This window comes from Eumetopias jubatus, unplaced genomic scaffold (assembly GCF_037043125.1).
Source record: "Eumetopias jubatus isolate StellerSeaLion01/CBP00866 unplaced genomic scaffold, mEumJub1_p1.0 scaffold_1, whole genome shotgun sequence".
NCBI lineage: Eukaryota > Metazoa > Chordata > Mammalia > Carnivora > Otariidae > Eumetopias > Eumetopias jubatus.
Window position 1 is genome coordinate 202205321 of NW_028274807.1, and position 26144 is coordinate 202231464.

A 26144-nucleotide genomic window follows, 5' to 3' on the forward strand; every position below is an offset into this window, starting at 1 on the left:
GGAGACAGCAGGGCCTTTGGGCGTCACGCATCATGGAGGACAGCACAGACTGTGCTCTGCCAAGGCCCCAACTCCACCGGAAGTCTTAAGACACCCATCCCTGGAAATGAGGATCTTCCCTGACAACTGCTTGATTCAAACAGCCCACTCAAACGTTTTCCTCGGGATAAAGGAGACAGGGTTTCCCCTTCTAGAACGGAAATAGCCAGCAGCTTTTAAGTAGTGGTTTCTTTGGTGGCCATAAATGCCTACCACAGCTATTACTACCGTGACGTGGGACTGTCAGTGAGTTAGTGACTCTCTCCTCTGGGCTCTCAGAACATTTCACATATGCCTCTACGTCAGTGCTTTGCGTGGTGCCTGGTGATCTACAAATACCCCGTTCTCTACCCATCTCCCCCTCGCCGGTCCCTGCACTTAGAGGGGTCTAGGAACATGGGAATTAACACACCCATCTTTATGTGCCTGACCCAGACTGGCACATGGTATATCCTCAGGGGTGTTGGCCGCATTGAACTCCCTGATGGAATAACAAATGGATACTTTTCCAAATTTTATTTTTGAAGCCACTATGTACCATATGTACCAATTAGCTTTTGTGCTTTTTGGCAAACAGCCCCCACGGTTCAGTGGTTTAAAGCAGCAAGTGTGGACTTCTTGATCCCGTGACGTGTGGCTGCCGTGTGTGGCTGGGGCTCTGGCTCTGTTCTCTGTGTCTTTTTGCTCGCTTGCCACGGCACCTGCTGTGGCCGGGGACGGACCTTCCCGTGGCTGAGCAGAGAAAGCCAGAGTCTCAGCCCAACCACCTCTATCACTCTGTGTGGATGAGGCAGATGGCACTTCTCACTCTTTAGTGGCTTGAGCTTCCTGTGGATAGAAGAGGACACCTGCAGGGCACACTCTAAGTCATAAGTCACACCGCAAGGACAGGCATGTGTCATCACACAGGAGAAGGAGTGAAAAGTGGTTAACAGTAAGACAACCCACCACACCAGAGAATAACAAAATAGGCAGGCTTATTATTATTATTATTATTATTATTATTATTATTATTATGGTTAGAACATTTAACAGGACATCTACCCTCTCAGCAGATTTTTAAATGTACAATACAGTATTGTATCAACAGGTACAATGTTGTAAGCAGACGTGTGGAACTTCTCATCTTGTATAACTGAAATTTTATGCACATTGATAAAGGTATAAAGAAAATGTGGCATATACATGCAATGGAGTACTTTATTTGCCCTTACACAGAAGGACGTCCTGCCATATGCAGCAACATGGGTGAGCCTTGCAACATTAGGCTGGGTGAAATAAACCAGTCATAGAAGGACAAATGCTACATGATTCCACTTACACAAGGTACCTAAAATAGTCCAAATCGTGGATGTAAAGAGTACAATGGTGGTTGCCAGAGGCTGGGTTGGGGGGTGGGTAGGAGAAAATGGGGAGTCGCTAATCAGGTAGTTTTGTAAACAACAGTATAGTTAGAGCCTTAACTCATTTCCCAAATCATAGCTTAAAAAAAAACCCCAATATTTACATCTCATCATCCAAACAAAATTTCATGCATTCCTGAGGATACTACAAATATAGGAAGGCAAAGCCTGCTCTCCCCACCCCAAACACACACACTTCTTTCTGAAACCTTCTCTAGCCATGAAGCAGGACCGGAAATCCATTGTTGCTTACAGCTCTGGAGCTGCCAGGTTCCAGCAGCCCTGTGTTTCCTGCTTGTGTCAGATCAGAAATGCACTGGGTCACCCATGTATACATTCTTAACTTGGCTCACCCAAGGTAAGAGTCTTTGCTGACGTACGTGAGCCAACTCCTCCCCTTTACAAATCGGGTTTAAAAGTTTGATTAGCGGTCAGTGTGATTTAGGAGTTCCCACTCCAAACTGGACAGTTTGAACATGAATGACATTGGCAGAGCACAGAATCATTTGAACACGATCAAACCCATGACCTCCTAGACTTCATGATACAGAAGGATTTGTGGCCACAAGGCTAGGAGAATAAAGACCCGGTCGAGATGCCACCTGTGCAGTGTGGGCTTTGATCCAAATGGTATGAGTTAGACGCCACATCACCATGAGCTAGTAAGCCCGTAGACCAGACCCTGGACTCCCTGATCAACAACTATTCATGTTGAATTGGTAGTCTCCCAAACATACCACAGGCTCCAACTTTCTAAGCTCAAAACCAGAATTCTCTCTGGGACTAATACGGTATTTTCAGGCTTGACATAATAGCAACTCTTAAAAGGATACTCTGCCCCATTTGCAAGTTACAGTTTCAGCTTTACTTTTGTCTTTACTTTACTATTATTATTTTTACGTAAGCAAACTCTATGCCTGGATCCAAAAACGAGGTGCTGGAAGGTAGTTTGGAAAACATTTTACCCCAACCACATCTAGAGCCTTCCTCGTGTAGGTCCGCCCCATCTGGCCCGTTAGACCCCAAGATTCACAGGCTAGGGTATGACTTCCAAGGTGGGGGCCTCTGTCATCTTTGCCGGCTCCTTCTCTGCCCCGGCGACACACCCCAGGGCCCCCACCGGTTTCTCCCCCTCTCCCGGGCCCACGGAGGGGTTCTGGCTGCACCGTTTTCTACTCCCCAAAGCTACTCTCCTGGACCTCCGCGAGCTGGCTCTGGGGCAGGGCAGTCCTTCGGGCAAGAGTGTTGTGATGAAATCTCAGGGGGTGGGGGGGGCAGATGGGGCCAGGGCAGCAGGGACAGGTAACAAGAAGATAAACACAGTCAGATTCAAAGACCTGAGGCCTCTACGGGTTCAGACGCATCCTTCCTGGCCTCTCCTCCTAGCCGATTCTGGAAACATTGCTGCTGGCGGGGGGGGGGGGGGGGGGGGGGGCGGGGATGGCGGGGCGTGTGCTCACACAGCCTCCAGAACTCTTGCTACAGCTCCCGCCTTCCTGATGCAGGAAGTCATCCGCCTTCACAACTTCTCCCCATCACTACCTGCAAACCACCCCTTTCCCTGCACAGCCCAAACTAGAGCTTTTATTTTTCATCTCATTATAGACTACACAGATTTTATAAACAAACACTTTCATACATTTTTACATAGGGGCATGTGGCTTATGACGCATGTGAAAAATGGGGCATGATATTTAATAGATTGCAAAAGTAGGCTGTGTCGTTGTCATAGATAAATGGCAACAAAGCAAAAATGCATCATGTACTCACACAGAAGAGGATGATCGGACCCAAACGAAGCTCTTGGAGGGTTCTTGCGGTTCCCAGGCTCTCCCTGAGCAGGTGGGGCCTTCCAGGTTAATATGGGTGGGAGGCAGGGCCTGGGGGCGGCACTGCTGTCTGGCTGGACCAACGAAGCCCTTCCCATCCTCCTCACCAAGGCTCAGCCATGCCCACACCTCCTGGCACTCAACCCTGCCCCCACGCGCCCTCACGCCATCAACCCACGTCCACTTGCCCCCCTCCCACCTCCAGCTGGGCCCCTGACTAAAGGGATAGCATTGCAGAGCCAGTGAAGAGAAGGTGAAGGCTGGGAGAAGCACATAAGCATTTTCCAGGTGTGGTGTTTTCCAGGAACTGGGAGGACCTCATTGGAGAAGTCACAGTCTCTACCCACAGTTGTTCTAGACTATCCCCTGAGCGCCCCTTGGTCATGCAGGGAGGGACAAAATCTGTCTTGGCGTGCACAACCCTGAGGTTCCTGAGCGTGTTCTTGCCTCAGAGGCTCACAGGCCTCCCTTCTGCAACAGACCCTTGAGGCTTTATTATCACATACAGATTGGTGTCCCCTCTTAAAAGTAAGAAGCAAACTGCTGCTCATTTACAAGCCAACCGAGACCTCCTGCTCCCCTGTGGAAGGTGTGTATGTGGAACTCACTCGGTCCGCGGTCTCCCCATAGAAGACTGGACACTGTTTGCAGAGGTGTTTGGTGATGTGCTTTCGGAAGAATGTGGAGAGATACCTTCTGAACTTCTCCCCGACGAAGGCGTAGATGATGGGGTTGACACAACAGTGCGTCATCCCAAGGGTCTCCGTCACCTGCATGATCTGGTCTAGCTGACTGGTGCTGTGACAGTTGCTCATGTTAAAGGACTCCTGGAAGGTGCTCAGGAGAAGCACGATGTTGTTGGGAGCCCAGAAAAGAAAGTAAACAATGATGATCACGAAAATGAGCCTCACGGCCTTGTGCTTCTTCTTTTCGTTTCGGCACCGGAGCAGGGTCTTGAGGATGGCCGAATAGCAGATGACCATGATGAGCAGGGGCAGGACCAGGCCCAAGATGCTCCTCATTATTGTATGGAAACTCATCCATGTTTTTGGAAAGTGAGAACTGCAGGACGTAAAATCTTCCTTTTCCACTCTCGCGAAGATGATCCCAGGGAGAGAGGGGAACACGGACACCACCCAGGTGACCCCGCTTGTCAACACCCCAAAGGTGACTGTCCTGGCCTTTAACGCAAACACGGCGTGGACGATCGCCAGGTACCTGTCAATGGTCAGGAGGATGGTGAAGAAGTTTCCACCAAAATACCCAATGTGATACAGCCCGGTGAATGACTTACACATCACCTCCCCCAAGAACCACCCATGTATGGCGTAGTGGGCCCAGAACGGGATGGTGAGAAGGAAGAGCAGGTCGGAGATGGCCAAATTGAGCAGGTAGATGTCCGTCATGCTCTTCAGCTTCTTGCAGTTGATGAGGATGAGGATGACCAGCATGTTGCCCACGAAACCGAAGATGAACACCAGCGAGTAGAGTGGAGGCAGGAGCCTGGCTGCGATCTGTCTCACGTTGGTCTTCTGACAGGGCTCGCTGTAATCATAGTCATAAATGGTGGTGGGTTCTTCATCGCTGCCCTGGCTATTGGTTGTAAACAGAGAAAGCGATGTGGACAGCATGTCGTGGCTGACCTGGGGAAACGTGCCATTGGCACCCATCTTTCTCCGTCCTGTAATCAGAGAACGAAATGATAACACGCCACATAACCGCTGCCATCCCCAAGCTTAAAAATATCCTCACTCCATGTCAGCGACGGCCTGGTCTTTGTCTCTGCTTCACGGCCGTGTCCTGGAAAGCTCTCATGTTGGCTGATCACTTCCCTTTATTCCTGGGAGCAGACGCTAGCTGTCTCCCCACCAGCCATTTCTCAACACCCCAGGCCTTCCCGGAGGACCCAACTCGCATGGTATAATTCCCCGCACAGCACACTTGCTGCTCTACCTCCTCTCCGGGGGGCACACGGGCCAGTGACCCATTCCCAGAGGACAATGAGGAAGGGCATTCTGTGAGGGGGGCCTCTGGGAATGCTCTTCTCCTACAGGAGAGATGCAGCAGAAACCCGGGCCTGCCCCGTCTGCTGTCGGAGCTTGTCTTGTGAGGGCTTGGTGTTTGGGACCCTGAACAAAAGACTCAGAGAACGGAGCAAAACGAGGCCGAGTCCCAGCGCCACCAAGTCGTAAGCCCAGCCTTGGACTGCTCATCCTCTGACGTCTTGTGATTGGAAAAAAATAAGCCCTTGTTTTTAAGCTACCGTGAGTTCCACGTTCTGTTACTTGCAGCCGAACGCCTTCTAACTAACTCTCAACTCTCAGCCTCCACCTCCCTGCCAAAGCTTCCTGGGCAAGGTTGCCATGGCAACCCAACTACTAAATGCCCTGGGTCTGCTTCAGCTTCATCCTCGATGAGCATTGGATCCTTCTGCTAAGTTCTTCCATTTAAAACTCATTTGCCTTCTGGGAGGTTAGTGCCTGCCTTGTGCCTCATTCATTTTCTTCGTTGGTGTCTCCTTCCCCTGCCCACCCCGTGAGAACCCCCAGGCACCATCCTTAGCTGCCGCCTCTTTACCTGCTACCTCTTTATTCTCACCCCCAGGTTCTTGCTGAGTCGTGCTGTCTAATCGCAGGGTTCTAGGCACCCTGAATGTCAATACATCTCAAGGCTTTGCCTTCCAGTCTCACCTTTCAACCCCTACATCTCAGAGTTGGATTTCCCATTGCCTCCTGCATAGCTCTCCGTGGGTTTACCCATTTAACCAGCATCCACTGAGCACCTACCGTGAGCCATACTCAGTTCTACTACTGCTGTCATTATCATTGTCATGTGGATTCTACCTCATAAACACCTCCCGGTTCAGCCCCTCTGCACCTCTGTCGGCTGCCACTGTCTTGCCTTAGACCCTCCCCACTTCCATCTTTGCTGTGGTCTTGCCTTGCTCACGGCTTATTCCTGACCATGTTCCTTTTCAACCTGTCTTCCCCAACACTGCAATGGGATCGTGCGCTTCTCAGCTGAAAACCACAGTGGTCCCACACCTTGTATGTGGCAGGACCTCAAAGGCAATGCCCAGACCACTCGTCAGTCTTTTCTACGCTCATGTCTTCCCAGCTTCGTCTCCAGTCACTTCTCAAACCCCAGGTCTTGTGCCCCCACCCCATCCGTCTTCCGTCCATTTTCCTGCAAACTCACCTGCTTCAGTGGTTTTGCATAAGCTTGCCCCTCTGCCTAAAATGCCTGGTGAGCTCCAAGTCATCCGCCAGTACCTCTTGTTCAAATTCCCCTTCTCTGTGAAGCCAAACCTGCCTCCTCTAATCAATCACTCCAATCATCTCATAACACCATGCATGCCTCTAAACAAGCCCTTATCACACGATCTCCAATACACTGTGTGCCCTTTGAAGTCCAATCATGTTTCTGTTTCCAGCTCTTATGATATAGCATCCGGCTAAAGGAGGCACCAATAAATGTTCATTAAGGGAATGCATGAAAAGTCTTTATCCTGAGTATAACATCTAACATCATTAGGCTTGAGTCTCAAGAATATTCTTTTTTTTTTCTTTCCTGGTAGTGACTGTGAATTGGTTTTTATCTTTGTACACACCTTATTCTTCAATTTCTCTTCTGATTGACACATCTCATAGATCTTTCATTTCACTAAGCCAGATTCTTGGAAATCTGCTGCAACTAAGAAAGACTTCTAATCAAGCTCTGGGGGAAAAATGTATCCACCTAAAGAATCACATCTATGATCATTAATTGAGTGCTCCTTAAGTTCCAGGTGCTGTGCTAAATACTTTGCATGCATTAGTTTAATATTTGCAAAAATTTTGTGAGCAAGTATTTATACATTATACAAGTGAAGAAATTCAAAATTTCAGCCTGGACAAGTTAAATGACTTTCCCAAATTTACAAAACAAGTAATAACTGAGCTGGATTTTGAACCTGGGGCTATTCCGTTACAAAAGACCTCAGGAGCTCCTGTCTCCAGGCTGGCAGAGCAGAGATGGATATAGAATAGGTAACAATTTTCTAGGTATGCTTCCATGCCTTGAACTTCTTTGGCATTTAGACTTAAAAGCCACACATTCACCAATATGAAAATGCCCCACCTATGCATGCAGAAGTGGGCACATGTGCGCACGTGCACACACATACACACACACACACACACGAAAATAAGCTCCACAAGGGCCAAGAACTTTGTCTTGCAATGAAGTATCTTGGTGCCCCAGAGCCTGATCTGGCACTTAGAGTCTGTTAAATAAATATCATTTCTGTAAGTGAATGACAGAGAACCAGGAGGCTGCAAGCTGCTGAGAAACACAATGCCCCACTGTGGACTAGCCTCCCAGGCAATCCCGTGGGAGACCGTATAAAAACTAAGATATTGGGGATCCTTGCACACAGCCCATTAAGTGCAGCACACCCTCTGAGCTGTTCTATAACCAACCACAGGGCTGGCCTCCTCATCTGGATGGGAAAGTGTGGACTCGATCCGTGGTTCTCAAATGCTGGGCTTCGGTATCACACAGGAAGTCTGTCAGTCAGACATGCACAGCCCGGACCCTCGGGTGATTCAGATCAAGGGAAAGGGTAGCGCTCGAGGGGGCCAATCGCCCTGACCACTTCCACCGTGTGTTCTCTCCACGTTGTTGTTTACCTGCGCTGGCTTCTCATCTACCAGCCACCTCCTCCTCCACGACTCCTCCCCAGTCACTCCAGCACACCTAGCTCCTGACACAACAGACTGGCAAGGTGTCACTTTCAAGTGTCAGGACGCATCCTGAGTCGATTAAAAGCTGACTCTCAGAAAAACAGGTTCCTCACTTCAGCCCCCATGGGCCTTCTGAATTGAGGAAAGAGACCAATTTTGGTTCAGGGCTTGGACCATCGCATAGATGGACTATGAAGGGGGGAGGGGGAATATTTGGGATGGAAAGTTCCAGCTCTTTAAAGCCCCAGGGGGCTGGGAGGGGCAGAGTGAGAGAAGCAGCAGCTGAGAAGCCTGAATGTCCTCACTTTTGTGGCTGCCCTCTTCAGCGCACTGTCCTCTCACCTGAGCCCCACGGGGTGGTCTCACCCTGCTCTGCACTTGTTCACTGTCATCCGGGCCTCTCCAACATTTCTGGTGCAGACACCACCCTCCAGCCTTTTCTCCCCCAACACCATCCCCCAAGGTCCTGAGCTATGCAACCTTCAGGGTGTTGCCAGTCCCTGCATCTCCAGTGTTGGGATGCTTTGAGCCTGTGATTCATAAAGTAATGGAAAAAGCACCCACAACTCACCAGTGGATGGCTTCTCCCAAGTGGCACTAGAGGGTCTGGCTTCTCAGCAACTGAACCAAAGAGATCTGAAGGTAGAAACTTGGTGTGCAGAAGTAGGAAATAATGTTTCCTGCAGAAGAAGGCGGAGATACAACGGCAAGTAATGGTACAGATTTGAAAAAAAAAAAAAAAAAGAATGATACAGTTCTTCTTTTCCAGCCAGGAACATTGTACACTAGGTTGAGGTCTCCAGAGTAATATTCATTTTGAAATCTTACTTATGCAACCGTGAGTGTGAGTCAGGCGTACCCTGTACATCGGCTCCTCTGTCTAACGACTCTGGGCTTCTTTATCTTGTGGGTCTCTATATCTGGAAATCTTCCTCTCTCTTCTGCCAGTGATAATTTGCATGAAATGAGCACAACAGAACTTAATTTTCCAGAGGCTAAATGCTAACAGTGGGGCTGTTGCTGATGGTGGAGAAAACAGAATGAGTTTTATGTGACCATGCACACCGGTGACATTGTGGATTTGGGATCTGGTTGGAAATTTTTTTTAGGTGGAGATTTTTATTGAAAAGGGAATGTAAAATGGTCTCTTGTATCAGAGATGTCCTTAGCGATAAGGGCCTCAGTTATTTTAGGTCCCACTCCTCAGAAAGAAGTTTTTCTTTTTTTTTTTTCTAAAGATTTTATTTATTTATTTGACAGAGAGAGAGACGGCGAGAGAGGGAACACAAGCAGGGGGAGTGGGAGAGGGAGAAGCAGGCTCCCTGCTGAGCAGGGAGCCCGATGCAGGGCTCGATCCCAGGACCCCGGGATCATGACCTGAGCCAAAGGCAGCTGCTTAAGGACTGAGCCACTCAGGCGCCCCAGAAAGAAGTTTTTCTAAAAGAAAACACCACAGACATTCTGGGAGGATGGTGGCATAGGAAGCACCAGAAGAAATCTCTCTCCCCACCCAGACAACAATTGCACTGACAGAATCTGTCTTATCTAACTATTCTGGAACTCTGGAATCTACTGAAGACCTGCAACTGTCAGGAGGAGGCTTGAATGATCAGTTGCAGTTAACTTTCGTCGATTTTAGCTTTTGGCACTGTAGCAGCTACCCATCCCCCACAGCCTCCTCTTGGCACATGATGTATAGAGGCATTTCTGTGACACCAGCAACCCAAAGGGGAGAGAACAGAGCCATAAAAGAGCAGAGTTTGTGTGTTTTTAAGCTGGGTGACATTAAGCTGGTATAAATTTAAATTAGAATGTTCTAACTATGCTATCACCATGGTAACCACAAAGAAAATAGCTTTAGAACACACACAAAAGGAAATAAAAGGGAATTTAAGCATTTTATTACAAAAAATAATAATAAAACACAAAAGAAGACAGTAGTGCAGGAAATGAGGGACAAAAAAGCCATAAGCATGCACATAGAAAAAAATGACAAAATGACAGAATTAAGTCCCTCCTTATCAGTAATTACTTTAAATGTAAATGCATTAAATATGGAGCACTGGGTGTTATACGAAAACAATGGATCCTGGCTCACCACATCAAAAACTAATGATGTATTGTATGGTGACTAACATAACATAGTAAAATTTAAAAAAATTTAAAAAATAAACAAAAGATAGAGAATGGTAGAACGAATAACAAAACAAAACAAACATGTTCTAATGTGTGTTATCAACAAGAGACTCATTTTTGATCCAAACACACAAATATACTGAAAGTGAAGGATGAAGAAAATATTAACTAAAAGATGTGAAACAAAAGAGAGCAGAGATGACTATACTAATATCAGACAGAATAGACTTTAAATTGAAAAAGATTACAAGAGACACAGACAGATATTATATATTAATAAAGGGTTTAATACAGCCAGAAAATACAATGACTACAAACATTTACACCTAATGACAAGATCATCCAAATATATGAAGCAAAAACTGACAGGAGTGAAGGGGGAAAAAAGACAGCTGCACAATAAGAGTTGGATATTTCAACACCCCGTTCTTGATAAGGGAATGCAAAATGGTGCATTTTGGACAACCAGATGAAAGATAAGTAGGGAAGCGGAGGGCTTGAACAGCACAATAAGCCACCTGGATCTGACAGAGAGATATGAGATACTCTACCCAAGAATAGCACACACATTCTTCTCAAATATATCTAGGACATTTTTCAGAAGATGCCGTATTGAAACTAGATAGATAAATTCGGAAACTCAACAACTAAACAAAACTCAATTCAAAACTAGGCAAAAGACTTGCCTTGAATAGACATTTCTTCAAAGAAGATATAAGCATGGCTAATAAGCACATGTTACGGTCAACACCAGTGATCATTAGGGAAATGAAAATCAACACTACAATGAGATACCACCGCACAGCCATTAAAATGGCTACTATCCAAAAAACAGAGACTAACAAGTGTTGGTAAGGATGTGGAGACACTGAAACTCTTGTGTGCTCTTGTGGAAATGTAAAATGGTACAGCCACTGTGCAAAACAGTATGGTGGTTCCCCAAAAACATAAAAATAGAATTCCTGTGTGATCCAACAATTCTACTCTGGTTGTATACTCGAAAGAACTGAAAGCAGAGTCTTAAAGAGATATTTATACACCCATGTTCATAGCCATCATATTATTCACAATAGCTTAAACATGGAAGAAATCCAGCTGTCCACCCATGGATGAATAGATGAGCAAACTGTGGTATATGCATACAATGGAATATTATTCAGTCTTATGAAGGAGATTCTGACACCTGCTACAACACAGAAGAACCTTGAGGACGTTATGCTGAGTGAAATAAGCCAGTCACAAAAGACTGGATGATTCCACTTACATGTGGAAGAGAAAGAAAATCATCGAGACAGGAAATAGAATGGTGGTTGCCAGGTGCTGGCGTGAGGGATTAATAAGTGCTAATAGGTACAGAGTTTCAGCTTTACAAGATGAAAGGAGTTCTGGAGATGGACGGTGGTAATGGTTGGCAACATTACAAATGCGTTTAACGCCATCGAAGTGTACACTTAAAAATGGTTAAAATGGTAAGATTTTATGTTATATAAACATAATACACATTATGTTTGTTTTACCACAAAAAAAAGAAAAGAAAAACATAAATCATCGTTAACAGCACAAATCCTGCAATTGAGGCAACTACACTTAGGAATATTCCTCAGGTTCCACAGGGAAAATTGAGTCACCTGAGTTGGCTCCAGGCACTTTCTAGAATTCAGCAGGTCTCGGGTCAGGAACCTTATGCTGTGGCCTTGGCAAATGTCTAAGCTTTGATTTCCCCAACTATAACATAGGAATAATAAGGCCTCTGGGGTCTGTGGGGTTTAAATGGATTCAAAGCAGCTAGTACAGCCTCAGGTATGAACTAGGCACTCAACAGATAGCTAATAGTAGCTAACAACAACAACAATAAAACACTCAGTGCAATCCAGGGGTCCTTTCTGGATTTCTATTTGTTGTAGCCAGGTATCCTGCATAAGACCTGGTTTTTGTGTGAAGCAAGAAGGGCCTCAGATTTTTCCTTAGAAGATAGCTTCTTGCTTGATCAGGAACATGAAAAGTTTCCCAGTTGTTTCCCCATGTGGTCTCTGAGTGAGGATCAGAAGGGTCTTTCTGAGATTTCAATAGTAAAACTGGTCTTACCCACCCAGGGATGCTGGGTCTGTGCCCACTTATGGAATGTCTTGACTCTGGCATCATGCTGCTGGTTCCTTTGAGTCAATCTGGGATGGGGAAGGTCAAGACCCTAGAATTTTGCCCTTGTTGATTTCTGTCTTCACACTAGACATCACTGACTCCAGCTCTGTGATTTTATAAACAGAGAGGCACAGAGATAAGGGGTGGCAGAGCCAGGATTTGAATGTTTGGCTTATCTCTGGCACAGGGAACAGATGGCACACCCGGCCATCTGTTTTGAAGACACAGTGTAAGGCTGAGTGTATGTATAGAAGGGTAGGCAGGGTTAAGAGAACCAACAGGTGGGTGAGGTGTCCAGAGACTAGTGGGCTGCTTGAAGGATCAAACCAATAAGTATCACCTGAGCCCTGTTGAGAGCTGAAGGTAGAAGGATACAGCTGCTGCTAGAACTTCTGCAGGGCAGGAGGAGAGCAGGAACAGAAGTCCTCCGACCTTCTGTCAGTGCCTGAACCCAACAGGAAGAGGGAACAGCGGGGGTACAGGGGATGTAGCCAGTAGAAGAATTTATCCTCTGGGATCCTGGAAATCAGAGTGGATCTGGGGGAGCATGACTAATCAGTCACTCAGCTATCAAGTCAAACTTTTTTTTTTGGTCACTATGTTCTCACCTGGTCCATGCAGATAGTCAGAAGAGTGGGAACCAGGGTACGTACACCTTAAGATTCTTTATGCACGTGGAGAGAGTTAGGAATGATGCTTTTCCAGCAATTTGAGAGCCTCATGTTCACCTGTTGGCACTGGGTTCATGGGTTCTGAAATTCTCAGTGGGGGAAGAAAGGTACGGCCTCTTGAGCAGACTTGGGGGAAAGTGTGTCACCAGCCTCCTATCTCAATAGTGGGCATGGCTGCGGTCACCTCAAGGTGACCTGGGGCAGGGATGAGGGGACACTTAGTTCTATAAGCAAATAAAACAAAAACGGATCACACTCCCTGAATGAAGAGGGAAGAACGAGACCAACACTGGCCATGAGAAGGTTAAGATTCTTGTTTATCTGTACTCTGAAGGTCAGCAGTGAGTTGAGGGTTAGATCGTTGATGCTGAAAGTTAGGTTTGTTCTAAGAACCGCTCTCCCCTTGCACGGATGCCAATATTCAGCTAAATGAAAACATGGGGAAACCTGTGGCTGGAAAGAATTTCTGCCAGGGCAAGAAGACAGGAAATGTTTATCAACAGCCTCAGGTTACATTGATGACTCTCCTTGTGACTAACTCCCTTACTTATCTGTGATGGATTTGTTCAGTTGACACCTTCAGAAGATACATTCTTGCCTTTTTTTCAACACAGATGCTTTGGTTGATTGTGGCTTCTATGGTTTGCATGCTTCCTGTGACCTACTAAAATAGATTAGTGAGTTCTAGGATTTTACATCTTCAGTTTTGGTTAAAAACATTGATCTGGACTAATATGGTACCCACAGAAAGAACCCAGTTATACATTCCTACATGCTCTGGTCATGTTTCCGTAATAAAAAGAATACAAATTATTTCCACTATTGTCCCAAGTGACAAAGTAACACAACAGCAAGAAAGCCCAGAAACTGCAAATAGTTTTTGGGAAGGGAAAGTGTCCAGTGACAGAAGATAAGCATGAACTTCTCTCTCCTCCTCCATGTTCACCACCATCTCCAGTGAACCAAGAGCAGACAAAGATATGTGATGAAAAAAATAAATAAATAAAAATGTCATTAAAAAACAGATAATTTAAGTCTCTATTAACTGAGAGTGTAAAGGTAGTAGGTGAGATGTTTCCGTTCTTTGAGACCAAATCAACTTTGGGAGATAAAGGTGAAGTCAAGATCTTTAATACATCCACGCGTTAAAAAACCCTCTCAAGTGACTTAAGAGGATGTTGTTTGAACCCTGTAGTAGGGAGATAATCTCGCGTTCTTCTACAGCCCAGATGTTTTGACCTACTCTGTGACTAGACTCAGACCTTCGCCTCAGAGGTGACCTGCTCTAGGGAGGAAGCCATGGCTGGGGATGGGTCAGGACACAGTACTTGAAAGACATTTTTAGAGACCCCTAAGACATGGCAGAAGTGGGTGGGGGGCTGGTTCTGGGGAATCAGAAGCTAGAATTTGCTGTCAACACTATCACCTGCCCTCCCCCAAGGCGTGGTGAATAGGAGGAGGATGGGGTGACCGCCTACAGGATGAGGTTTCAGACATGGCATTAGGGGCCATAGCTACTCTTCTTCCACCTCTGACATCATTTGAGTGTGGCTTCTGAGGTGTCTCAGGGAGAGGTACAATGCTGTAGCCACCTGAAAAGAACTCAAATAGTGGTCTTTGCAGATTCTGGTGGCATGAGAAGAAACCCACAAATCGGGATGTGGCAGAGATTCTGATTGGAAGGTATGACTGAGGCCTCACCTTGAGTGGGTGGTGGGTGATAGAAGATAGAGAAACCCTTCCCAAGTATGGGTAGTTGAAGATGTGCCCAATTGCTGTTGGCTTTGCAGGAAACATAAATACTTGGTGGTGGGGAAAGGACAAGTTTGGGGAGGACAAATAATTTGTAATGCAACTCAGATATATATACATTTAAAAATATAGTATGTATTATATACATAACATACCATATATATTATATATATATTTTTAAAGTAGTGCATGCTGAAAGCAAAAGTTGGTTCTTTGAAAAGATCAAGAAGGTTGACAAACCTCTATGCTGACTATGAAAAAAAGAAAAGACATAAATAACTAAAATCAGATGTAATTGATTACTAGTGAATTTACAGAAACAAAAAAGATTATAAGAGAATATTATATACAATGTCCACTAACAAATTCAATAACATGGACAAATGGAATGAAATAGACAAATTCCTAGAAACACATAAATTACCAAAAAGTGACTCAATAAGAAACAGAAAATCTTAAAAGTTCTATAAAAAATAAACAGATTAAATCAGAAATAAAAAAATCTCCCAACAGATAAATGCCCAGGACTGGGTGGCTTCACTGGTGACTCCTACCAAACATTAAAAGAAAAATTAACATCAGTCTTTCTCAAACTCTTCCCATAAATAGAAGAGGAGGGGACATTTCCTAACACATTCTATGAAGCAAGAATTGCCATGATAGCAAAGCTAGACAAAGACCAGTATCCTCTATGAAAATAGATGCAAAACTCTCAACAAAATACTAGTAAGCTGAATCCAATAGCACATTAAAAGAATTATACTCCATGGCCATGTAGGATTTATCCAAAGAATGCAAGGGCAGTTCAATACAGGAAAAATCAGCCAATGTCATACACAACAATAACAGAATGAAGAAGAAAAATACAATCATCTCAATTGACACAGAAAAAGCTTTTGACAAAATTCAACACCCTTCCATAATGAAAATGCTCAAAAAAGTAGGAATATGAGAAAATTGCCTCAACATGATAAAAGATTTGTGAAACCCCTCAGCTAGCATCAGACTCAACGGTAAGAGACTAAAAACCTCCCCTCTAAGATCAGGAACAAGACAAGGGTGCCCACTTTCACCACTGCTATTCAGCACTATACTGTAAGTTCTAGTCAAAGCAATCGGGAAAGAAAAGGAAATAAAAGGCACTCAAATTGGAATGGAAGAGGTAAAACTCTCTATTCACAGATGACATGATCCTATACATAGAAAATCCTAAGGGATCCACAAAAAACCTCCTAGAAACAATTAACAAATTCAGCAAAATTGCAGAAAATAAAATCAATGCACAAAAATCTGTTGTGTTTTTATATACCACCAGTGAACAATCTGAAAAGGAAATTAAGAAAACAATTCCATTTACAATAACATCAAAAAGAATAAAATACCTGGAAATAAATTTAACCAAGGAAGTGCAATACTTGTACACTGAAACCATAAAACATTGCAGAAAGAAATTAAAGAAGGCTTAAACAAATAGAAGGACAGTGCATGTTCATGGATTGTAACACTCAACATTGTTGAGATGGCAGTAGGTCCCAAAGCTATCTAAAAGATATAATGCAATTCCTATCAAAATTCCAGTGGCCTTTGCAAAAAGAGAAAAGCCGATCCTCAAATCCGTATGGAATTGCAAGGAGCCCTGAATAGCAAAAAAACAAAAACAAAAACAAAAAACAAAAAACAACTTTGGAGGACTACAGCTTCCCGATTTCAAAACATACTACAAAGCTACATTAACTAAAACAGTGTGGCACTGGCATAAGGATAGACCTATAGATCAGTGGAATACAACTGAGAGTCCAGAAATAAACTCCTACATCTACTGCAAATTAATTCTCAGTAAGGGTGCCAAGACCACTAATTGGAGAAAGAACATTCTCTTCAACCAATGATGTTGGAACAACTAGATATCCACATGCAAAAGACTGAAGTTAGATCCCTTCCTCACATCATATAAAAAAGTGAACTCAAAGTGGATCAACGATGTAAATATAAAAGCTTAAAACAATAAAATTCTTAGAAGACAATGTAGAGGTGAATCTTTATGTCCTCTGATTTTGAATGAATTCTTAGACAGCCAAAGCATGAGTGGCAACAACAAAAAATAGGTAAATTGAACTTCATCAAAATTAAAAATTTTTGTGCATTAAAGATATTACCAGTAAAGCGAAAAAACAACCTGTAAGATGAGAGGAAATATTTGCAAATCATGTATCTGCTAAGCGTCTAGTTTCTGGAAAGTATAAAGAATGCCTATAGCTCAAGAACAAAAAGGCAAACGACCCAATTTAAAAATGGGCAAAGCACTCAAAGACATGTTTTGCCAGAGAAGATGTACAAATGGCCAGTAAGCACATGAAAAGGTGCTCAACATCATTAGTCAGCAGAGAATTGAAAATCAAAACCACAATGAGACACCCGTTAGGTATAGAAGGGTTCCTACCTACTAAGAAGGGTATAGTTGTTTGTTTGTTTGTTTTTAAAAAAAGGAAATAACAAGCGTTGGTGAGGCTGTGGAGAAACTGGAACTCTCTTAAGTTGCTTGGTGGGACTGTATAATGGCGCATCAGATTTGGAAAACTGTGACAGTTCCTAAAAAGTATTAAACATAGAATTATCACATGATCTTGCAATTCTAGTCCTAGATGTATATCCCCCCAAAACTGAAAACCGGTAATCAAATACTGCTACACAAATGTTCAGAGCATTACTTGTTCTGAATAACCAAAAGACAGAAACAACCCAAATGTTCATCAACCGATGAACGGATAAATAAATGCATCTATACATACAGTTATCCATAAAAAGGAATGAAGTATTAATACATGGTATGATATGGATGAGCCTTAAGGACATCATGCTAAGGGAAGGCAACCAGACAGAAAAAGCCACATATGTGTGACTCTATTTAGAAGGAATATCCAGAATAGATATGGGTAAATAGGTAAATCCATAGAAACAGAAAGCAAATTGGTGGTTTTTGGTGCTGGGGAGGGGAGAATGAGGAGTAACAACCCAGTGAGTACAGGGTTTTATTTTGGGACGGTGAAATGTTTTGGAAGTAGATCGAGGTGGTTGTACAACATTGTGAATGTGCACCTCCCTTGTTGTCCCCCAGTGTATAGGTTTGTTTTTGGTGTTATTTATATGGTATTATAGTCACATCTTATATATACTTTTGTACCTTTTCATTTTTCCACTAAGCAAGCCAAAACTTTTTCCATATTGTAAATTCTTTACAAACATAATTTTAATGGCTGCATACTGTTCAAATGATAAAATAGTTCACCCATTCATTCAATAAATAAATACTCAGAATCTATATCATTTTATATTCCTTGTCCACCCTAGACTGGACCATGTACATAAAAAGATGAATCAAACATATCTCAAGAAATTTTGTGTCCATGTGTGGTAAGCAGATGTTAAGTAAATAAAAACATATAAATACAAAATACAGATTTTAATAAGTGTATGGACAAAAACAAACAGGTTCTTATGAAATCTAATTTATAATGGAGAGCCAGGGTAAACTTCTTTGAGAAGTAATATTTTAACTGATCTTTAAAATATGGAGGGTAAATAGGAGTTTACCGACAAAGAGATTTCGTAAAAATGGTGATATTGATGATGATGGTGGTAATGGTAGATTTTTATTAAGTGCTTATAGGCACTGTTCTAGTGCTCTCCACGTAGGGGTCACATTTAATCCTTGTAACAACCCTATGAGCTCAATGCTATTATTATACTCAATTTTCAGAAGAAAAACTGAAGCAATGAGATTAAGGCTATCTTCCTAAGTCAACTTAGCACTGGGACTCCAGCCCGGGCAGTGTGCCTCAACATCCTGCTCCTTTTTTTAATTTATTTTTTTTATTTTATTATGTTATGTTAGTCATCATATACATTACATTATTAGTTTTTGATGTAGCGTTCCATGATTCATTGTTTGCGTATAACACCCAGTGCTCCATTCAATATGTGCCCTCCTTAACACCCTCAAGATCCTGCTCTTAACCACTGCATGAAGAATCCAGGCAGAGGGAGCCATACCTCACCAGGTGAGCCATGTACCTCACCAGCCATACCCTCACCAGGCAGGTGAAGACCAGGAAGCAGAAAAGAGCCAGTTAAAAAATTACATGTGTGTTTTTATTTTTATTTCTTATTTTTTTAAAGAGTTTTTTTTTTACTTATTTATTTAGAGCGCAAGTAGGGGGAGGGGCAGAGAAAGAGGGACAGAGACTCTCAGGCAGACTTGAGGCGGGGCTTGATCTCATGACCCTGAGATCAGGACTTGAGCCAAAAATCAAGAGTCAGATGCTTAACTGACTGAGCCACCTCAGTGCCCCTGTAGTTTTGTTTTTAAAATGGAATATTCAGGGACTGCTGGGTGGCTCAGTTGATTAAGTATCTGCCTTTGGGTCGGGTCATGATCCCAGGGTCCTGGGATCGAATCCTGCATTGGTCTCCTTGCTCAGCGGGGAGCCTGCTTCTCCCTCTGCCTGCTGCTCCCCCTGCTTGTGCTCTCTCTCTCTCTCTGACAAATAAATAAATAAAATCTTTACAAAAAAATGGAATATTCAAATATACAGAAATATTTTTAAAATGAGAGCAGCCATGTACCTACCGCCCCAACTTTAACAAATCTTATTTTGCCATGTTTTATTTTGAAAAAGTAAAAATTTAGAGCTACAACTGAAGTTAACCTTGTATACTTACCTCTAGTCCCCATTTATCTTTCTCTCTCTTTCTCTTCTCAGTATTAACACTACTCTGAATTGGGTGTTTATCATCCTCATGCGTGATTCATTTCATTTTACTATAGACACAGTGTTGCTTTGTGTGTTTTAAAGTTTAAAGAATTTCTATCATCTGCATGTATCATCTGCCTCTTTATGACTTTAAGATTTATCTCACTAGTTATAAATGCCTCTTTTGGGAAAACTAGTAAAAGTGGGAGTCCTAGATCAAAGAATATGTTCACTTTAAATTTTTATGTATACTGGAGAAGCCCAGTAATCAGACCATGGTTGGAATGGTCCTGGTGCAAAAGGCTTCCATCTGGTGAAATGAAACATCTATTACTTCATGTGATATTCCATCAGATGAACAAACCACAATTTAAAAAAACTCCTGCTTGTGAATATATTAATCGATTCCAGGTTTTCACTATTTAAATAATGCAACAGTGAACACTCATTAGATATTTAGCAGTATTTCTGTCTGTGTCAATTTGTCTATTCTGGACACTTCACATGAAAGGAATCATATAATATATGGTCTTCCGTGACTGGCTTCTTTTACTTCGTATCATGTTTTCAAGCTTCATCCGTGTTGTAGCATGGATCAGTACTTTATTCCTTTTATGGTCAAATCATATTTTATAGATATACCACATTTTATTTATTCATTCATTTGTTGCTGAATATTTGGTTTGTTTCCCTTTTTCTGGCTTTTTATTCATTGCTAATATAATACTGCTAATAATAAATATAATGTGTATCATATTGTTTGTACTACATTATATAATATAGTAATTAATATAACATTGTATGTTATATCATTTATGTCAGATTTCTTAGATATATATCTAGAAGTTGAATTGCTCGTTCATATAGTAACCCTATGGCTCCCTTGTTGAGGAACTTCCACACTGTCAAAGATGCTGCTGTACACTTTACATTCCTACCAGCCCTGTATGAGGGTTCCTGTTTCTCCACATCCTTGCCCACAATAGCCGTTATCTGTGTTTTTGATTATAACCATCTGGGTAAGCGTGAGTTGGCATCTCATTGTGGTTTCCATTTGCATTTCCCCAACAATGATGTTGGGCATTTTTTCATGTGTTTATTGGCATTTTTGTATCTTCTTCGGAGAAATGCCTATTCATATCCTTGGCCCATGTTTCAGTTGGGTTACTTATCTTTTTAGTATTTAGTTGTAGGTGTTCTTTATGTATTCTGGATACATCTCTCTCTCTCTCTCTCTCTTTTAAGATTTATTATTTATTTATTTATTATTTGAGAAAGAGAAAGAGAGAGAGAGCAAGGGGAGGGGCAAAAGGAGAGAGAATCTGAAGCAGACTCCACACTGATCATGGAGCCCAAAATGGGGCTCGATCTCAGGACCCATGAGATCATGACCTGAGCTGAAACCAAGAGTCTGACGCTCAACCAACTGCACCACCTAGGCACCCCTGGATACATGTCTCTTATTAGATACATAATGTGCAAGTATTTTCTCCCATTCTGTGGGTTGTCTTTTCACTTTTTTGACGGTGTCCTTTGCAGCACAAAAGTCCTTTTAATTTTGATGTTGCTGTTTTTCATTTTAATTAATTAATTAATTTAATTAATTTAATTTTAATCTTGGTGTTTTTAGTGTCATATTTAAGAAAACATGGCCTGGCCCAAACTTTGTAACTTTGAGTCAGTAAGTGTAAGTCTTCCAAGTTTGTTCATTTTTCTTTTCAAGATTGTTTTGACTGTCCTGGGTCCCTGGCATTTCCATGTCAATTTTTGTGATCAGTGTGTCACTTTCTGCAAGAACATCAGCTGGAATTTCACAGAGGTTGAACTCTCTGAGTTGAATCTGTAGCTCAGTGTGGGGAACACTGCCATCTTAGCAATAGTGAGGTTTATTATCACTTCTCCTTTTTCTGCCCAACTCCCCCATTCTGGCACAAACCTTCTATCCTCAAGGTCACTTGGTGGCCTAAAGTGTGCCCAGCCAGCCACCATGCCCACATTTGAACAGCAGGAAAGAGCAAACGAGGAAGAAATAAACGGCACTCCTCCCTTTATTTTTAAGGAGAATTTGCAGAAGTCCTACATAAGGCTTCTGTTCACTTCTCAACGGCCAGACTTAGTGATTCCTAGTAACATGGGAAGCGAAAAGTCATCTTTTGCTTGGTTATAATTGCGTTGCCCGGAATTTTGTTACTAAGCAAGATGGAGCTCCCAAGGAAGGAGAGTCTTTAGAAGGCATACAGTAGTTTGTGTTAGAGTCAGACATTTGGGTGTGTTTCTATCCCTCAGGAGTCCTAGAACCTAGCCTCTGACTTTAACGATAAGCCTTGGCTGTCTTTATTACCACTTGATTTCTTCATGAATTGTGGGATTTTGACTTGTAATCTCATTTTGAATAAAAGAATATTTGTTCTTCCTCATTATGCTTGTCGTTCCCTGTCCAGCTACTTTGTAGTGGTCTTCCTCTAGTCCCTCAGGCCAGAACCAGGCCCTTTGTGGTGACTCAAAGCATTGGCCCTGAGAGGATATTGGGGGTATAACAGCAGGTGGCCTGGTTCTGTGCCTGGATTCCAGGTGATGTCTGGTCCTCCTGCCTTCTTAAGCCTGCAGCTCTGTACAACTGTAGCCCTAGGAAAGCCTGGGCAATGACTGTGAGCCTTTTGTCAGGAGCTATAGAGTCTCATTCCACCTTTGATTTTAAGACTCAGCCTGGGCTCCAATCCCTATCTCAAGCATACACTTTTAGTACCTATTACCTATTAGAAGCTACACTCCTGGCTGGCATTGCTTATTTCCAGATCTGGGCCCAACAAGCTTGTGGTTTAGCTCTACTCACCACACTGGGCTTGTGCTCCACTTCTGGTTCCCAGAGATGCTTGTTTTAGAGCCTGGATTTGTGTTTTTGGAGGTATATTCTGTATATTATATCTCTATCTATCTATCTGTATATATCTCCTGCCATATTGTTGTAGCAGAAAGGATACAACCAAAGAGTAAAGTGAAGTTTCTAAGCCATTTGGATCAGAAATAACCATTTTCAAGGAATTAAAAGAAGGACAGTGAATGCAGAACACAAAGTATAATGTGAAGATTTATGGGGTTGGAAGGGACTGGACTGTATAATGCCTTGTTCAGGAGTTTAAGTCTAACATAAAATTGTAAAGGCTTTTGAACAGGAGCATGTACAAAAGAGAAACAAGAGATTACATTTCCCAGAATCCTTCTCCTTGTATGGATTTTATGTGGCTTCCCTTTTCCATATGGTTAGAGGCAGCCAATTTGACTGTGATTTGGGAAGCAGAAGAGAAGAAAGACCATTGCTCTCAAAAGGTGTGGCAGCCAGATGCAAGGGCTCTGCAGACTTCTCTCTCAGCTCTTGCTTCGCTGTCAAGAAAACCAGGAATTTTAGTGTTCAAAAGTATTCTCATAGGGTCTTATTTATTATCCGGTTCTCAAGAGGATGCGGGGCTAGCTGGGCACTTTTCATTATATTTTACTGTCTTTTCCTTTTTTACTCATTAACATGGCCAATATTTAGCTGACTTTAAGGTCAGGTGGATGGACATTACAATATGTAATGATCAGCCTGTAGAATTTTTCAATAAATCATCCTTTACATTTGTTAATGATTTGCACTGGTCTTCATTATTTATTCTTTAGGTCCCTATCAGAAGAAATTAATGGTTCACTTGAAATATATGCAAATATGACTGGAAATAGAATCTATGCCTTCATTCATCAAATACTAGCTGAGCACCTAAAGTGTGTTGGATGCTGTGCTAATGAAATCCAAAGATGCATAAGTCATGATAAGGTGCTGTCCTTAAGGGGATGAAAATGTGGCGAGCTGGGGAAATTTTAATACAAGGCAACATAGGATAATGGCCACAAATGTAGATGATCTCCATGTTTTGCAGAGTTCAGAGGAGGGACAACCTCCTGATGGGGGTTTTCATGAAAGAAAGCGGGTCTGACATGAGTTCCGAAGAATTTAAATCTGGGGAGATGGTGAGGGAGGACGTTTCAGGTGGAGTAAATGGCATGAACAAAGTTATGGGTAGAGAAAGCGTGATAGCATGAAGTATGTGATGAAGACCTTGGGGATGAAACTAAAATGTTAAATTGACTCATGGAAGTTACGGAAGACTTTGAATGAAAAGTTCAGGAGTTTTAGGCAATGAGGAGGAAGAGATTTGTTCTCCCAAACCTGCCTTAAATGAATTGGAGTTTTGACAAGGTAAATTCTGAGAGAGGTGGGCAGTAGGGATTGAGGCCAAACAAACCTATGGGGTAGATGAGCTAGGAGGCCATTATAAGACTTACCTGGCATGAGGTAACTGGAGAGATGGATGTGGATGAGCAGCTAAGGGGAAAACGGCCGGGATTGTGTATATGTTATTGACTGCGAGTGGCAGTGAACATACCGGACTCAGAACTTCAGTCCTTATTCATTTGCCATATCAGCCTGATCAATCTTCAAATTAGAGCGTAGAGCCTCACGACTCAATGTGTGGTCCACAGACTGGCAGCATCAGCATCATCTGGGAGCATGTTTGAAATGCATGGGCCCCACTCCAGCTTGTGGAACCAGAAGCTCTTGGGGTGGGTTGATCTATGGTGAAACAAACCTTACAGGTGGTTCTGATGAACACTAATGTTTGAAAACCACTTGTCTAGAGAAAAGAGGTTTTCTGTGGCAGCTAGGGCACTAGATATATAGTCAAGAATATTGACTACAGGGTCCAGTGCTGCCCCTTCATGATATGGATGACTAAGGATGATCCATGCAGACTCTCTGAACAGACAGGCTCTGGAGGCGGATAGCTTACATTCTGATTCTGGCTTTTCCAGACACACCTGGTGACCCTGGGCAGGTAACTTTGTTTCTCTGAGACTCAGCTTCTGACCGGACAGTAAGTCCTCAGAAAATGGGAGATCTTAGTATTATTATTTCCTCTTCTGGACAATGACACAATTGACCCAGCATTATATGTTTCCAAGAATGCTCTAAAAGGATGCCCTAGTTGATAATGTTTTATCTAGAAGTGAAAAGTGGTAAGTTTTATCTGGGAGTGCCTTGGGGGTAACTCTGTAAGTCATTTGCAGTTTGGGCCCTGCCTTCTCCAGATCTGCTATCCCAGCAATTGGTTACCCTCCTTGTACCTCATTTCTGAGGTCATAAAATAGGTATATCAGTACTTGACTCTACTCTCACAGATATTTTAAGAGGGTTACCACCCTCCACCATCAAATAAGAAAGAATGCAGGTTAAAAGCTCTTCTGTAAGTTGTGAAACACATGCTGATTATTACTTATGCTATTGTAATGGATACAAGGAGTATTACTTCTTGGGCCAGTGGTTCTCAAACCTTAGTGCCATCAGAATTCCTCAGCGGGCTTGTTAAGACCAGCCCTCGTCCCCAGAGTTTCTGATTCCATGGGTCTGGGGTGGGGCTGAGAGTGTGCATTTCTGACAAGTTCCCAGGTGCTGCTGGTGCTATGGTGTGGGGGCCCCACTCTGCGAACCATGGTCTTTGGATATACACCTGTATATCCAAGGAAAGCTCAAGGGATGATGCTAATTCAATGCAATGACTACATCATGTTGATATGGGGGTCCGATGAAAAGAACACAGGACAGACATCTAAAAGTGACTTTCCAGCCTGTCTCTGACCCTCGTTAGCTTTGTGACCCTGGGAGAGCTTCAGAATCCCTTTTCCCTGAGATGGGAGGGATGGACATTTTCAAGACAAGCCCTTTCAGCTTAACACCCTTGTAGTTGGGAAATTGTCTGGCTCTTCAGGTCAGGTTGCCTGAATTCTCAACTGTAATGGTACAGAGACTTATTTTTCTCAGAGCTGTTTCCCATTGACTATTTTTTCCCCTTTTTTGATGGAGTCGTCAGGGAAAAGGGGGAAGCTTCTGGACTTTCTTTGTAAGAAAATTTAATTTCCATTCCTCTTTTTTTTTTGTGACTAGAATTTTACCTTCCTCTTTTTGTTTCTGGCTCTTGAGCCCTGCCTTCTCTGAAATCTTTCAGTTCCTTCTCATGTATTTTTAGACCAACTTTCCTTCTTTCAACAGATGTGGCAAGGGTACTTTTTGCACAGCTTTTCGGGGGCCAGGACCCCAGAGGGAGAGACCCATTCTAGAATAGACACAGCCTGAGTCCCTGAAGTCCTTCTTCATTCTTCCAAGGCTTCTGGCTTTAGATCCTAGGTTTTGTTGTTGTTGTTTTAGTTTAAAATCAAAGCTTGGGTCTCCTTGGGAAGTCACTCATGAGGGTAAAGGCAAAGCCACTTTACTCAGTGATATTCTCAGTCAACTTTTGTCCTCTTCCAGTACCTTGCTTTATTTTTCATTCTTTTGTGGTGTATTTAACACCTATAGAAAACTAGAAGTATACGCAGCACACGCAATGCTTTATATTCACCAGATGCTTTCCGTCTCTTTTCTTTCTTTTCTTATCGTTCCACATTATTGCTAATTAAGTTAATAAAATGGCCTCCTGCCTTGCAAACTTCTGAAATTCTTTAACCCCAAGAACAGATTAAAAACTCTCTCAGGCCATGAAAAACTGAGAGCTTTTTCTCTAAGATTAGGAAAAGACAAGGGTGCCTGATATCACCACTTTTATTCAACATAGTACTGACAGTTATGGCAAGAAAAAGAACAAAAGGCATCAAAAACAGAAGAAAAGAA

At 42.9% G+C, this 26144-nt stretch overlaps 1 protein-coding gene across 1 annotated transcript; it reads right to left on the bottom strand.

The window, feature by feature from the left end:
• Window positions 1–2879: 2879 nt before the first annotated feature.
• CCR2 (C-C motif chemokine receptor 2) lies at window positions 2880–8882 on the bottom strand. The gene is made up of 2 exons (XM_088028686.1): window positions 8567–8882; window positions 2880–4952 (listed from the first exon to the last, which is right to left on the bottom strand). The coding sequence occupies exon 2, from the start codon at window positions 4939–4941 to the stop codon at window positions 3823–3825; it is 1119 nt and encodes a 372-aa protein (XP_087884812.1). The 5' UTR covers window positions 4942–4952; window positions 8567–8882; the 3' UTR covers window positions 2880–3822.
• Window positions 8883–26144: the final 17262 nt, after the last annotated feature.